The 15,942-nt window shown below is 42.7% G+C and overlaps 1 protein-coding gene across 1 annotated transcript in view; it reads left to right on the forward strand.

Moving 5' to 3' along the window:
- Positions 1–14,606: 14,606 nt before the first annotated feature.
- The window catches only part of LOC138770482 (scavenger receptor cysteine-rich type 1 protein M130-like), a 62,439-nt gene continuing 61,103 nt past the window's right edge, over positions 14,607–15,942 (forward strand). The window contains exon 1 of the mRNA XM_069949588.1: positions 14,607–14,697. Within this exon, the coding sequence (XP_069805689.1) occupies positions 14,607–14,697 (91 nt within the window). The remainder of the gene's footprint in view (positions 14,698–15,942) is intronic.

Raw genomic sequence — 15,942 nt, forward strand, 5'->3', positions numbered from 1 at the left:
TTTGTTACATAGAGTCCCGACAATTGCTGTCTGTAATATAATATAACCTTTTCTGTAATATAATATAACCTGCGCAGGTCATCTTATTGTATGGAAATACAAGATTTTACTATGGGATTATGTTTTATATTTGGATAGTTCTATGAACTATGTACATATTTTCTGGGACCCATTCTTTTACATTTCAGTTAAAAAAAAATAGCTTTGTCACAAATCACTTTTCTTTCTTTAGTATCTATACTTTTAAATAAATGCTATATTATTATTTTTGCTTATTATGCTTATTTTTATTTTAAGAAAACTTATTTTTTAATAACTTCTCCAAGATAATAGACGTGGCACTCACCATGTAGCAAATAATCTTTAAACTTTATTTCATCACCAACACAGGTAACATGGAGTGGATAAAACAAAATAGGCGACAGCTGTTTCACACGTCATGTGCTTTCTCGCAGCCCTGACCTCATCACATATTCTCACCCTTATAAACTGAACATAGCGTCACCATAATTTACATATTAAAAACAGATCACCCGTGAACATAAAAAAGATAATTATACAAAAGATCATATTTGCACAATACAACGTAACTGGTAATATATAGTCCATTCTATTACCAACAGGTACCGTGTATGCCCGATCTATCATTTAGACCTAACGGGCCTAAAATTGCATTATATCTCAGGTATATAGACGACGTGCTAATAGTGTGGACTGGGACTAAAAGTGATTTTCAAGATTTCATACAGTATATGAGAACACAATTTATTGTTGAAATATGATAGTTACCATCCTGGACATGTTAAGAAGTCAGTCCCCTATGGCCAATTTATTAGATTACGCCGGATTAACAATAGTGATGCTCTTTTTGAGAGCCATGCAACGGCATTGGAGAGACGTTTGGTTGAGCGTGGCTATCCAGTAACAATAATTAGTAGGGCAAGAGAAAAAGTCAGAATAATCCCTCGTAAAAATCTGTTAGGAGAAAAAAATTAATAATAAAAATACCTCTAGATTTGCCTTTTCTTTTAGACATACGCCTATGGACTCCGTGATAAAGACAGCCATAATGAAACATTGGCGGTTACTTGAAAGTGACACTGACCTACATGGGTTAACTGAACAACGTCCCCTGATATTGTTTCGCTATTGCAGAAATCTGCGCAACAAGATTGTAAGAGGAAGGTTTTCTGAAGCTGAAAAAGGTTCTAACATGTGGCTAGGTAGACTTAGTAATGAAGTAGGGAACTATAAGTGCTGAAGATGTAAATTTTGTGAATATCTAAATGATGTGAAATATGTGCAATTGGGAAGTCTAAAATGGGAAGTGAAAGACTTCATTACATGTAAAAGGCAATATGTAGTTTATGCTATAATTTGTACGTGCGGTTTTTATTATTTAGGCAAAACCATCTGCCCTATGCACGTACGCTTTGCAGAACATATCCGCTCGCTAAGCACTGGAAAGGGATGTCCTCGCCTAATCTCTCATGTTCAGAGTGTACATAAAGGAGAAATTTTAGACCTTTGCTTAATGGGCCTTATTCAGATTAAGCATTCACCAAATGGAGGAGACCGTGGACTTAAGTTACTTCAAAAAGAGACTGAATTAATACTAAAATCGGACGCTTTGGGCCCGTTAGGTCTAAATGATAGATCGGGCATACACGGTACCTGTTGGTAATAGAATGGACTATATGTTACCAGTTACGTTGTATTATGCAAATATGATCTTTTGTATAATTATCTTTTTTATGTTCACGGGTGATCTGTTTTTAATATGTAAATTATGGTGATGCTGTGTTCAGTATATAAGGGTAAGAATACATGATGAGGTCAGGGCTGCGAAAAAGCATGTGATGTGGCGAAACATCTGTCGCCTATTTTGTTTTAGCCACTCCATGTTACCTGTGTTGGTGATGAAATAAAGTTTAAAGATTATTTGCTACATGGTGAGTGCCACGTCTATTATCTTGGAGAAGTTGTTTCTATATGGGACTATGCAAGTTGAGCACCACCAGTAGTACAAGTCCGGGGGCAGTGAGTGTTCACTTACCAAGACAGTGCCCGAATGCGGTTGTGGGGTTAAGTGCTGAGTTGTTTCTTGTTGGAATTACTTATTTTTTAATACTTCGTGTTATCAACCCTAACGCCCCCCCCTCCCCTTCCACGCTATGAGAAGCTGAGGGAAAACAACAAAAACAAAAGTAAACAAAAACAAACAAACAAACAAACAAAAAAACTTTAATAAAAAATGTATGTAGAGAAAGCATTATTTAAAGTCTTGAAAGAGTTGGACGGCTAACATTGTTTATAATTGATAGTGTTGGTGGGCATATTCCTACAAAACACATACCAGTTGCCACAAAGGCCCCCTTCCCATATATCAGGCTGTTGGGATATGTTTTCTTCCGGCGCAGTAGCAAAGTGCCGGCGGGAAACTGATTTATGAACTGATCCCATTCAATTCAATGGAACAGTTTAAATGAATTTGTAAGCAGGATTCCAGCATTGTTCCTTCTGTGATGTCTAACAACTGATGGGTAATAAAAAAGGATAGGAAAACTGATGACAGCAAATGAATTTTTGCCATCAGTTGTCATCAATTTCTGGTAAAATGATGGAGCCGGACCACTTGATGTATGTGAACCCAGCCTAAAGCTCTTTCTTACAGCATCTGAAGCGTTTATTATGAAGTTCCATACAGCTGAGACCTGTATAACTGTATAATATACATTGTATATATTGGGGGGAAAAAATCTTAGTAAAGCAAGAGAACAGGGAGCGTGTGCTGTAAGTCGGTTATTGTCACTGAAGAAACTGTCAGCAAACCTGATCTGTGATTTGCAGTGCTTTGCTACAAGAAATAAGCAGTGCCTTGTGTTTTACCACTTATCTCTGTATATTTGTCCGGTTCTGACATCAGGATGTGATGTTCATACTAATATTATGTTCACAAATATAGAATATTTTCACTGAAAAATAATATAAGTGGCTATTTTTTTTTTTTTTCCTGTAAAATTGTTTTTATTTTTTGACAGTCATAGAGAAATAAACAAATCAAACAATTAGTACAAACAGGGAAGAATAGAAAAATCCTCTACAAAAAAAATTACATAACCACAAAGTCCATGCTGAAATCATCCACTCGAAGGGCGAATTGTCCACTTGAAGGGCGGCTGCTCTTGAAGGAAGAAAGAAAAGGGGGGGGGAGGAAAAGGGTCCAGGAAGGGAGGGAGCAGAGAGGGAAGGAGGACATGTCACTTCTTTCGGTGGATAGCGGAATACGCTGGCCCATAGAATGGTGTCTATGAAGCTGGCGGAAAGGCGCGCGGACGGACAGCGGAATTCCGCAGACATTATCCATGAGAATTCCTCAATATGAACCCAACCTTTCAGAGGAAGGTTTAAGCTATCATTTACACCTAATGGGCAGTTGAACACCAGCAAGGCTGGAATTGTAGACTGGATCCTTCAAAGTTCAAGCTCCATGGCAGGCGGTAGACACTTCCGGAGACAACTGAAGGGTCATCCCGAAGTGGTGCCACCACCATTTCATGGCAAGGTCAGGATGTTTCTTCTGCCCCCTCTCCTGTGGTGTCTCAGAGCCAATTCCACTTGCCAGGATCGTCAGTAAAAGAGATCATGGTGAGCCTAGCACCGAGCACTCCCCCCAGAAACTCTGATTTGATGTCCACCAATGTCCACTGCTGTCCTGGGAGAAAGTGTTATTTTATGCCACTCATTAATAGAGATGGGCGAACCGGGTTCGGGTTCGAGTCGATTCGAACCCGAACGTTCGGCATTTGATTAGCGGTGGCTGCTGAACTTGGATAAAGCTCTAAGGTTGTCTGGAAAACTTTGATACAGCCAATGACTATATCCATGTTTTCCACATAGCCTTAGGGCTTTATCCAAGTTCAGCAGCCACCGCTAATCAAATGCCGAAAGTTCGGGTTCGGATCGACTCGAGCATGCTCGAGGTTCGCTCATCTCTACTCATTAAAGGGGTTGGCCACTTTATAGTAAAATAGGTCAGTACAAAGTATTAGTAAGTGTGCTCAATGTATATACTGACGGCAGCTCCCTGTTTACCTCATAGAGCTAATATCAGATTCCCCTTCACCAGGCTGGGGTGCCCTGCTCTGTTTTGCTTCAGTCCACAAAATGGCTGACATGGAGGAGCATGTGACCATGCCCTGTCCACTGTGTTCTCCATAGACATATACAGGCTGTGTGGTGGACACTGGGGGCGGGGCATGGTCACATGCTCCTCCATGTCAGCAATCTTATGGACCAAAACACCACAGAGCAGGGCAGCTCAGCTTGGAGGAGGGGAGTCTGATGTTAGCTCTATGAGGTACACAGGGAGCTGCTGTCAGTATATACAGTGACTTCACTTATTAATACTGTACGCTGAGCAATTTTACTATAAAGTGGCCAACCCCTTTAACTAATGTCCACTTCTTCCCGGGTAGAAAATTTATATTACACTGCTGATCCACCGAGATCCACTGCTGTCCATATTGGAAATTGAATGATTGACAGGCTGGTTGACATAATAAAAAAATGACATTTTCTCACTATTGTAGCTACTGTAGTTTGCCTGTTTTATTGAGTTTCGTTTGTATGCGATTTGCGAATATTTGCCAATTTACGCAAATATTTGCAAACTTCACAAAACAAATTTCTGAGTGATTTACTTATCTCTACAAATTAGCTTGCTCAGTGCACTAGAAACAGTCTCAGCACCCAGAGGCGTATGTGGTAGCCCAGGGCAGCCAGGTGGTATTAGCTAGGGCAGGTGGTTACCTCTTCAGCTCTTGTCACGGTGCCCGAATGGTATGTGCCCTCCATGGATACTAGTCGACACATGCCTATTTAAAGTTGGTGTAGGGGCAGGTGTATTGCGAGGAACTACAGTGTGCAGCTTAGAATTAAACAGCTGCAACCTTACTTGTAAAATTTCCTTAAAGGCACAGTACAATAAGACAAATTACTGCTTAACTGGCAGCAACACAGAAGAGTAATACAATAATACTTTCCTGTCCATACTTCCCACAGAGACTTAAACTTCTTAGTTTACAAGGTGAATATGTTTGGAAACAAGGAAATAAAATGCGTTTGAAATATTTATATTTTAATGAAGCTTCCTGTGGAGATTCTATTTTTTGGAAAATGCATTTGTGCCTATATTTTTATATGTAAAATAAATAAAGGAAATAAAAAAAGCAATGTGTGAACATGAGTAAATGAATGAATTAATGAATGTAAGAAAGAATTAATTAAGTCTAAGGCTATGTTCACACACAGTAAGAGACTCACAGTTCCGTGACCCGGCCGGGTTACAGAACGGCCGATCTCTGAAAAGATCATCCCGGCCGGATGATCTTTATGGCCCCAGAGTTCTGATGCGGGCGCATCCGTGTGCGTCCGCATCAGAACTTCCCACAGCACGCTATGAAACGAGCAGCCGGAGCCGCTCGCTCCACAGTGTGCACTGACATGGTTTTCTACGGCCGCTATTCAATGAATAGCAGACTCAGAAACTGACATGTCAGTTGTTTGTGGCGCACTCCCGACCGGAGTGTATACCATGCGTATACGCCTCCTGCCGAGATCCCATAGAAGGCAAGGTAACGTATTTTCTCATAATAATCCCGTCCGTTGTACAACGGCCGTGGTTTTTACGAAAATATACATTGTGTGAACATAGCCTAAGTGGTTAGTCACTTGGATTACACAGATGCTATTGACTTAGAAACTTAGGAGGAAGGTGGTGGTGGGGTCGTTGCATGGGGCATAGTACATAGTACCATCAAAATAAAGTACCATACCAAAAGAGAGAGATATATTTTTTTTTTTACTACGTCTCTTATTACCGAATTATAATTGAAGTCAATGGAATGATGGCTGTCCAATACACATAGGGGAAGATTTATCAAACATGGTGGAAAGTGAAACCGGCTCAGTTGCCCCTAGCAACCAATCAGATTCCACCTTTCATTTTCTAAAGAGTCTGTGAGGAATGAAAAGTGGAACCTGATTGGTTGCTAGGGGCAACTAAGACAATTCTACTCTACACCAGTTTAATAAATCTCCCCCTATGTCTCACATCTGCCTTGCATAAGATTTTGAACATATATCAACACTTGATTTATATCACTCTTTACTGCAAGTTTATGTGATGATATCAGATTTCGAGGTCAGACATAACTCGATATTCTAAAACTTTTGTCAGTTCTGTTCATGTGAAATACATTTCCCATAGACAGATATAAACTGTGGTTATGTAGAAGATGTTACGTATACTAAGTGGGGTTTAAAAAAAAAAAACTGTAGGAATCTGACTATATAGATCTTTATGTGATCACTGGTAATAAGCATTTTTTACGTTTACTGCTGGTAGAGACCTCCTGTACTCACCAATCCCATTGTGTCCTGTACTCACCCATCCCATTGTGTCCTGTACTCACACATCCACTGTGCTGTGTAAGGGATAAAATGTTCTCTTGTTGTTTCTGGTGTCTCATTATCATTGTAGATATCTCATACGGCAGTCATGGCGTTATATATGATTACACGGTCAATACATATTCCAATCCAAGTGAAGAGACTTTGAGTCAAGAAATTTCGGGTGAAGAGACTTTGGGTGAAAAGACTTTGATTAAAGTCACTTTGATTAAAAATACTAAGGAAAAAGAAACTAAGGTTGAAGAGGATTTGTATGAAGACATTCTGGGTGAAGGTAAAGTTTCCTCTTATTGCATCTGTACATTGCCCATAGAGTCCTGACTAGAGATGAGCGAACCTCGAGCATGCTCCAGTTCATCCAAACCCGATAGTTCGGCATTTGATTAGCTGGGGCTGCTGAACTTGGATAAAGCTCTAAGGTTGTCTGGAAAACATGGATACAGCCAATGACTATATCCATGTTTTCTACATAGCCTTAGGGCTTTATCCAACTTCAGCAGCCACCGCTAATCAAATGCCGAATGCTCGGGTTCGGATGAACTCAAACATGCTCCAGGTTCGCTCATCTCTGGTCCTGACAGTTGTCTTTTCTTTAATATAATATAATAAGCTGTCAGGTCACTTTATTATATGGATACAAAGGATTTTACTATGTGATTATATTTCATATTTGGATAATTCTACGGACTATGTTCATGTTTTTTGGGACCCATTCTTTTACATTTCAGTTTAAAATTTTTCATTCTTAGCATTCCAAAAATTCTTGTTCTTTGCAGTATCTTTAGTATCTCTTAGTTTCTAACCTCTTTAAAACACGTGATGGGTATACCCGTCATGCAGCTGTTAAGGGTAGGCAGAGACAGCTCCTGGGGTGAGCCCTCTCTGCAGCCCGTGGTCCCCGATTGCTATGTGCAGCTGGGGACCGCGGGTATTAGCCGTCGCGGCCGATCTCCGCTCCTGGCTAATTAACTATTTAAATGCAGCTGTCAGCTTTGATGCTGATCCCAGCTCGGAAATTTGTGTATCTGGTCTGCTGCAGACCAGTATAAGGCTATGTTCACACAACGTCAAAAATGTAGAAAAAAAACGTCCGATTTTGCTATTTAAAAAAACGTCCATTTTTGCCACAATTTAACTGACTGCAATGGCAATGCATTGGAGTCAATGGGAAGACGGACGTCCAATGCACACAATGCATTGAAAAACGAATGTTTTGCAGTGGACGTCAAAATAATGAACATGAACATTATTTTCAGATGTCTTTTGCAAACAGCGGACTCAGCGGACTTTTTTTTATTAGTTACTCACACACAGTTCTTCTTTTGTCACTGTTCTTTCTCTGTTTTTACTATTAAATTCAATGGACTGTTAAGTTAAGCCACAACCAAAGGGTAATTAGTAACCCCAAACTAAAATAATAAGGGGAGGCCAGGCTGCTAAATAACGTCTGTTATTTTAGACTCAAAATAACGGACGTCATTTTAAATGGAGCTGAAAAAACACTGTGTGAACATAGCCTAAGGCTAGGTTCACGCAACGGAAAACAACGGCCGTTACAAAACGTCTGTTTTTGCCACATTTAACTGATAGCAATGGCAATGCATTGAAGTCAATGGGAGGACGGACGTCCAATGCACTCAAAATGCACGCAAAAAATGACACCTCACACAGCCCCATAGACCAAACAATAAAAGCGTTATAAGATGGGAATAGAGCAGTTTTAAACACATTTTTTTAAAAAAAGTTTTAATTTTTTAAAAGCCATAAAATAATATAAAAGTTATACAAGTTACATATCGTTGTAATCGTACTGACTTAAGAAACATAGATAACATGTCAGTTTTATCACAGGGTGAACAGCATAAACACATAACCCCTCAAAATAAGGAATTGCACCTTTTTTTCCAATTTCACTACACATATATTTTTTTCTGGTCTCCCAGCATATTTTATAAAGAAAAATTAAGTCTGTATTTGCAAAGTATAATTGTTGTCGCACAAAATAAGGGCTCATGTGGGTCTGTAGGGGAAAGTATGCAACGCAGTGGTCTTTTAAACATGAGGAGGAAAAAAACAAAAGCACAAAAATGAAAACTGGCTCCGTCCTTAAAGGGTTAAAATAAGCACAATATGTACCCTGTTCTTATATTTATTTTAAGAAAACTTTAATAAAAAAAAATGTATGAAGAGAAAGCAATATTCAAAGTCTTTAAAGAGTTTGATGACTAAAATGGCTGTGGAGTCGGTAAACCAAAGTCCCGACTCCGACTCTGACTCTTCAATTTCCCCTAACCCCGACTCCAACTCCTGACTCCGACTCCCTCATACATGGCGCATGTTTAAGGTAGATTTAGGTAGAACATAAAATATATTTATTGGATACATTAGAACACAAAAAACTTTATTAAATTGCAAATATGCAAAACGCTGCAGTAAGTGGGGAAAAAAACAGTTTTCAACAACAACGTCCTGAATACCATGGAGTCTATGAATTTGTTCTGAGAAAAAGTATTGCCTCCAATAGATCCTCTTTCATAGATTATTTTAGGGCTAGAGAACAGCCTCTCTACACTAACTTGGGTTGGTGGCAAAGCGGTGACCACATGGACAACATCTCTAAAAATCTGGGGGTATAAAGGAATTGCCTCGTGCACAGTCAGTTTTGATGATCGGTTGAACTCTTCTACTTCTTTGAGAGCAAGTGAAAAATTTTGCTGAAATACAGTCAGTCTGTTTTCTGTGGGAGTGTAATTTTTTTTTTCCCTGCGGCAACGCTTTGCCTGCTCCATGTCATCCAAATACTTTTCAAAGTTAAACTCTTCATCTGATGAGGCTGAAGATATGGCAGCAGCACTGGCAAGACTCAATTCCTCTTCCTCTTGGCAGTCCTGTAGCCCATTCATCCTAACTGCTACCTCAGTCAGAGCTTCTTTTCCTTTCGTAATCTGTTGTTCATCCAGCAATATACGATGACTTGGGTCCACATAAACATTCTCATTGAAGCCGCAATGCCATCTGCGATTAAGCCTCCTCTCTGGGACAGGCTAAAAAGCAAGTTCTTCCACTCCTTTATGAAAGTTCCAGGAGTTAAATCCTCAGCTTGCAATTTTTTAGTCACTGTGAATGGGTGTTGAAGCAGTTCCTTTTATTCAGCCACCTGTGTCCATTGACCTTGACTTAATGTTATCTGAGGGTTGGCCATGTCCACAAGAAAGAGTTTAAGCTCAACCAATCGCTCAATCATCAAACAGGTACTGCCCCATGGAGTGGCTTGATCTACAATTGCCCCTTTCCCAGCACGTCTCAATTTTAGGGGTTCGGGCAGCAATAGCCAATTGCCTCACCTTGCCAATCAGAGTTCCAGCATGTCCCTCTTGCAGACTGTCTCTGATCGCCAGCTGCAGTGTGTGCACAGCACAGTGCATGTGATAAATATGACAGAATTTTGAAGCAGCTTCAGCAAGATCTAATTCTAGAGTATCATGTTGCTGTTGTTCTGTAGAAATATCTGTCCGTTCCTCAGTTACAAGATCAGGACTTTGGCATTCCATCTTAAAATCTTAAGTTTTCTTCTAACTGTTGTTCACCTTCCTTATTCTCATTCATCAGTTTAATTGTACTTGTTTTCTCTAATTTGTACCTGTTTTCTCTAGCAGATCTGTGATGAGTGCAGCTATTCCTTCCCAGTACCTTTTCCTCTGATCTGTAGCAAGAATCTTCACTACTGAGCATGTGCATAAGGTGCAGCACACATTCATTTCAGTTAAGAGCCTAGATCCTTATATAATAGAGCAGACCTTTACAGGACATTTTATTATTTTCACAAATTCTTATGAAAATATATTCAGCACATACTGCAATGAACTAACGGCACCAATTTATTATATATTTTGGGAGTCGGAGTCGGTCTATTTTATTCTGACTCCGACTCCACCAAAATGGGCTCCGACTCTGACTCCACGACTCCGACTCCACAGCCCTGGTTTAACCGTCTCTCACGGCCATTTTCAAGCTCATTAACCAAATCACAATATAGCCTTTAAGTTTACTCTCATTTTTATTAATTTTTCAAGAAAAAAGTAGTACAGAACAGGTGGACCAGCAGATACATGAGATCACATAAGCATCCGTACAATGCCATACTGTTAATGTCACAGCAATGACTCAGAAGGCGATCCCACAACACCTTATGATGCGAAAACAACAGAGTTGCGCACATTTAAACCATAATAATGCATTTTCCATAACATGTTAACGTCCTAAGATATTATGTCAAACCACTTTATATTCGTTAGTGTACGTATAAGGAAAAAAAAAAAAAAAAAGGGGGAAATAGAGAAAAGATGAAAGAAGTGAAAAAGAAAGCAGACAAAGAATAGAGGGCTCAATTGAGGTACGCACCAAGCACATCGATAGCCCCGTCCCACTTTAGCGTAACGTGTCGGAAAAACTGGGCTCTTCGCTGTGCAGTATCCAAGCTGTCCATGTCACCTTGAAAGCGTCTGACCGGCTACCTGCCTCCGCAACCATCTCCTCAGCGCGACGAATCTCAGACAAAGCGGCGAACCACTCCATCAATGAGGGGGCAGTCACCGATTTCCAATGTCTGGGTATTACAGTCCTTGCAGCAGTTAGAAAATGTCTCAACATGCCCTTCTTGTGGGTGGCCAGTGTGCCAGGTAGGAGAGAAAGGAGTGTAATGCGAGGCATATTGGCAACGTGTTTCCCCGAGAATGTCTCATAAATCCTCAGCACCCCATCCCAAAAAGGTCTAATACCCGGGCAACCCCACCACACATGCAGTAATGTACCCTCCTCCCGAGTGCACCTCCAACACCTATCAGAAGATTCTGGATACATCTTGTTTAGCAGAGACGGGCATCTATACCATCTCGAAACAATCTTGTAGTTTTTTTCCTTCGAGTGGGAGGCCATGGACATCCCATGAGTAAAAGTGCATATTTTCAGAACCTCCTCATCCGAGAAGGAAGTCCCCAGATCTCTCTCCCAGTGGTCGAGGTACGGGGCTCGACCAGCATTGCACAGAGACATCAAAAGAGAGTAAAGTCTCGATAGTGTCCTAGGCCCCCCACTCGATTCCAAGATCCACTTATCGAAATCCGTCAATGGAAGGCGTAGAGATGCACTCACAGGAGCGAATTGCAAAAAGGATTGTAATTGCAAATACTGAAACCACGAGAGAGTCATGTCGGGGTGAGCGTCTTTCAGCGCCTGCATAGATGGAAAGCAACTGTTCACTAATGCATTGCGTAGGCGGGGAGAGGTTTCCTTCTGCCACACTAAAAAGGACTGTGAGTTTTGCCCCGGTCCGAAGGCCGGATTTTGAAAGAGAGGTGTCATCAATCCCGGGCAAGAGGAAATATGATGTTTCCTGACCCAATTGTCCCAGATGCATAAGGTATGCTTCACCAAAAATGGCCATGGGGACAGGGGCTCCCTATGTCGCGGTAGTAACCAGGGAGAAGTGGCCAAATCTCTAGGGGCCAACGACGATTCCACTGACACCCATTGTTTAGATGAGCCTTTGTGGGTCCAGTCCACTATCCTGGCCAGCACAGCAGCCTCATGGTAAATTTTAAGGTCGGGAAGGCCAACTCCCCCCATCCCCTTCGGTTTGGTCAAGGTCTTGTTGTTGATTCTCGCCCTGCTACCTCCCCAAATGTATTTAGAAAACGCTCTCTGCAGTGATTTGAAAAAGGTGGCTGGTACACAGATGGGCACCGTCTGAAAGACATAGAGAAATCTGGGGAGGATATCCATTTTCAAAACACACATCCTTCCGAACCAGGACAAGAACTTCCTGTGGTATGCCTGTAGGTTATTCATCGTCTTCCTATGCAATGGGAGGTAATTGAGAGAAAATAAGAGTTCAAGTTTGCTTGGCACCTGGATGCCCAGGTATGTAATGCTCTCTGATTGCCAGCGAAAGCTAAAGTTGCGTTTGAGCCTGGATAGATCGTTCTCTGGAAGGGAAATGTTGAGACCTTCTGTCTTAGCTAAATTTGCTTTAAAATTACTCAATCTGCCGAAGGTTTCGAATTCCTTCAAAACCACTGGCAGAGAGGTGTGCGGGGAGGTGACATAAAGCAGGAGGTCATCCGCGTATAATGCCAGTTTGTGATGGTCCTGCCCAATCCGTATGCCCTGCACATTCGTGTTCTGGCGTAGCGCTATTGCTAAATGCTCCATGGTCAAAATGTACAAGAGGGGGGAGAGTGGACTGTCTCGTTCCGTATGTAGAAGGCCTCCGACAGGATCCCGTTGGCTCTGACTCTTGCAGAAGGTGCTGAATAGAGGGCCATAACCTTCTGAACAAATGCATTGCTCAGGCCCAGCTGTAACAAAGCTTCCTCTAAAAATCGCCAGTGGACCCTGTCGAAGGCCTTCTCCGCGTCCACCGACAACAAACAGGCCTGAATGTGCGCTGCATGGGTATGGGCAATCAGGGAAAGGGTACGCAGGGTGTTATCCCGTGCCTCCCTGCCCGGGACAAAACCCACCTGATCTAGATGTATCACTTGTGGTATGATTGGGTTTAGCCTAGTCGCCAGAACTTTTGAATAGAACTTGACATCGCAATTGATCAGCGAAATGGGCCTATAACTGCAGCAATAAGCTGGGTCCTTCCCAGGGTTGGGCAGGACCACCACGTGGGCCTCTAGTGATTGTTTGGGAAACTGAACCGAGGGGGAAATTGTATTAAACACTCTTGTCAGAAAGGGGAGCAGGTGATCCTTGAAAGCTTTGTAGAAAGCAATTTTAAACCCGTCAGGGCCCGGGCTCTTTCCCGTTTTAGACGCTGCTATCGCGGCACCTATCTCCCCCTCCGAGAAGGGTTCGTCCAGGCTCACCCTCGTTTCCTCATCTATTGTGGGTAGCGCCATTGCCCGCATATACGTGCTCAATTTGTCCTTATATGCTTGTGGTGGGGCGTCATCATAATGACCTTTAAGGGAATATAAAGAGCTATAGTAATTCTGAAAAGCTTTTACAATTAATTTAGGATTATGCTGCGCGGTTCCAGTAGAATCATTTACATGAGAGATGTAGGTAGGGGCAGTGCGGGGATGGATATATCTAGCCAGTGCCCTCTCACACTTGTTGGCCTGAGCATAGAGATAGCTACGGAATTGTGTCTTACGGACCGATTCGATCTTCTGAATTAATGTCTTGATCTGTTCCCTCACCATCGTCATTCTATCCAACGCGTCTGTCGACCGCGTGCGTTTGTGGGTGGAGGATAGCGTCCTTAGCTCTGCGAGCAACTTTTGCAATTTAGCACACTTTTCCTTTTTAAGTCTAGACCCTTGCTGGATAAGGATTCCTCTCACTACACATTTTAGGGCCTCCCACTGCATAGGAAGCGACGTGTTGTCCTCGCCATGCACCACGAGGAAATCGGAAATGGCAGTTTCAATAGCTTGTTTACACACTAAATCTTGGAGTAGCGACTCGTTAAGACGCCAAGTCCATTCCCTAGGTATTCCATCCGGAATGCCCATGGTAAGAAACACAGGATCATGATCTGACCATAAGCGCGTTCCAATCGTGGCACATGGGTTGAACATCAGTGCGTGCTGTGACACAAAAAGCATGTCTATTCTACTATAGGATGCATGCGCAGGGGAAAAGTAGGTGAAGTCCCTATCCGTAGGGTGTAACACCCTCCATACATCCACCAAGCCATGTGCATGCAGTACCGTCTTGGCCAGAGTCCGAGAGGACTTTGGGACTGTGGAGCGCCCAGAGGACGTATCCATCGTCGGTTCCATAGTCATGTTTAGGTCTCCCCCCAACACCAAGATGCCTTCTACAAAGCTATCTATTTCCAGTAGGATGTCTCTCAGGACCCTACCCTGATCTGCATTCGGGAGATACACGTTGCCAATGGTAAATAAAGAGGAGGCAATTCTCACCTTAAGGAAGGCATACCTGCCATTTTTGTCCACTAGTGTATCAAGGAGGGCATGTTGCAGAGATCTATGTAAGGCGATGGACACCCCTTTAGCCTTGGACTCCGGATTCGTGCTGTGCACCCAATGAGGGTAGTGGCGCGACTGAAGCCGAGGCAGGTGGTCGGTGCGGAAGTGCGTCTCCTGTAACAAAAGGACATGGACATGCTGTTTATGCATAGAGTAAAGAACTCTAGATCTCTTGGAGGGATCATTGAAACCCCTGACATTCAGAGACGCAGTTTTCAGAGTAAGCAAAGACATCAGAGCATCAACCTTAAACCACCTCAATCGAGCGGAGGGAGAGACCCAAGAAGAAAAAGGAAGAGAGAAGAGAAAAGAAGAGGAAGACACAAACAAAGAAAAAAACAGGGAATCACAGGCGGACTCCCTGAACTGTAGAGACCTAGGCTCCACAGGTAAGTAAATAGCACACCCGCGCCAAAGGCGCTAACCCTAAGTAGGTACGAGCTGACCCTATCAGTGATAGAGTCCCCCGCAAGGAGAGCAAAATCTGTTGACAACTTAAATCAGCCCAAATAACTCCCCCTCCCCCCCCGTGAGCCACACAAATATACCTCCGTCACTCGCCCCCATGATGGTTCCATTATCCACTCCATTCCCATCCCCAGTTAGAACCACCCCGTCTGCCTGCACTAGTCATATCAGAACGTCCCAAACAATGAGAATGTATAATCATGAAAACAGAGCACAATGAGATCTTAGGGAGGCAAACAAAAATTGAGAAGTGTTCCACAATGTGTTACATAGAAGCAGGGTAGTCAACGTATAGTGAAAACCTGGAACCGTCCACTGGATCGAAAAAAAACGAGCAATATTGCAAAGAGGAATAGCCAACTTCAAACGTCCAGCAGAAGCGCCCCTCGGAAACAGTAGGGCACCTGATGAGAAACAATGGCATTCAGCCGTCTTCATCCACTTCAGGGGCATTAGGTGGAAGCGGGGCCCTTCTGTCAGGTAGATTAGGAATAAGAGACCACTCCGGCAGTCTAACTGAGGGGAGTTGCAGTGCGGACAAAAAAGCTGGCAACTCATCTTTCAACACATGTGGTCGGCCATTGTGACGCACCACTAGATGAAATGGAAATCCCCACATGTACGGCATATCTTTCTCCCGGAGCAGTTCCAGCAAAGGCCTCAAAGCCCGTCTTTGGAGTAAAGTATGTCTCGACAGATCTTGTAACAACGTTAAGGAGGCTCCATCAAAGTCCACTGTATCGCTCCCCCTGGCTTTACGCATGATCTCCTCTTTTACGGCATAGTAGTGAAGCCTACAGATCACGTCCCTCGGTCTGTTGGGGTCACTGCTCACAGGGCCCAGAGCTCTATGTGCCCTATCGATTTCGAAATCATCAGAGACAGGCCGTTGCAATATAGAGCTGAAAATCCCTTGAAGAGTGGGAATAAGATCAGGCGATTTGGTAGCTTCAGGTAGCCCCCTGACCCTAATGTTATTCCTGCGGCTCCTGTTTTC

This window comes from Dendropsophus ebraccatus, chromosome 13 (genome assembly GCF_027789765.1).
Source record: "Dendropsophus ebraccatus isolate aDenEbr1 chromosome 13, aDenEbr1.pat, whole genome shotgun sequence".
NCBI classification, from domain to species: Eukaryota; Metazoa; Chordata; class Amphibia; order Anura; family Hylidae; genus Dendropsophus; species Dendropsophus ebraccatus.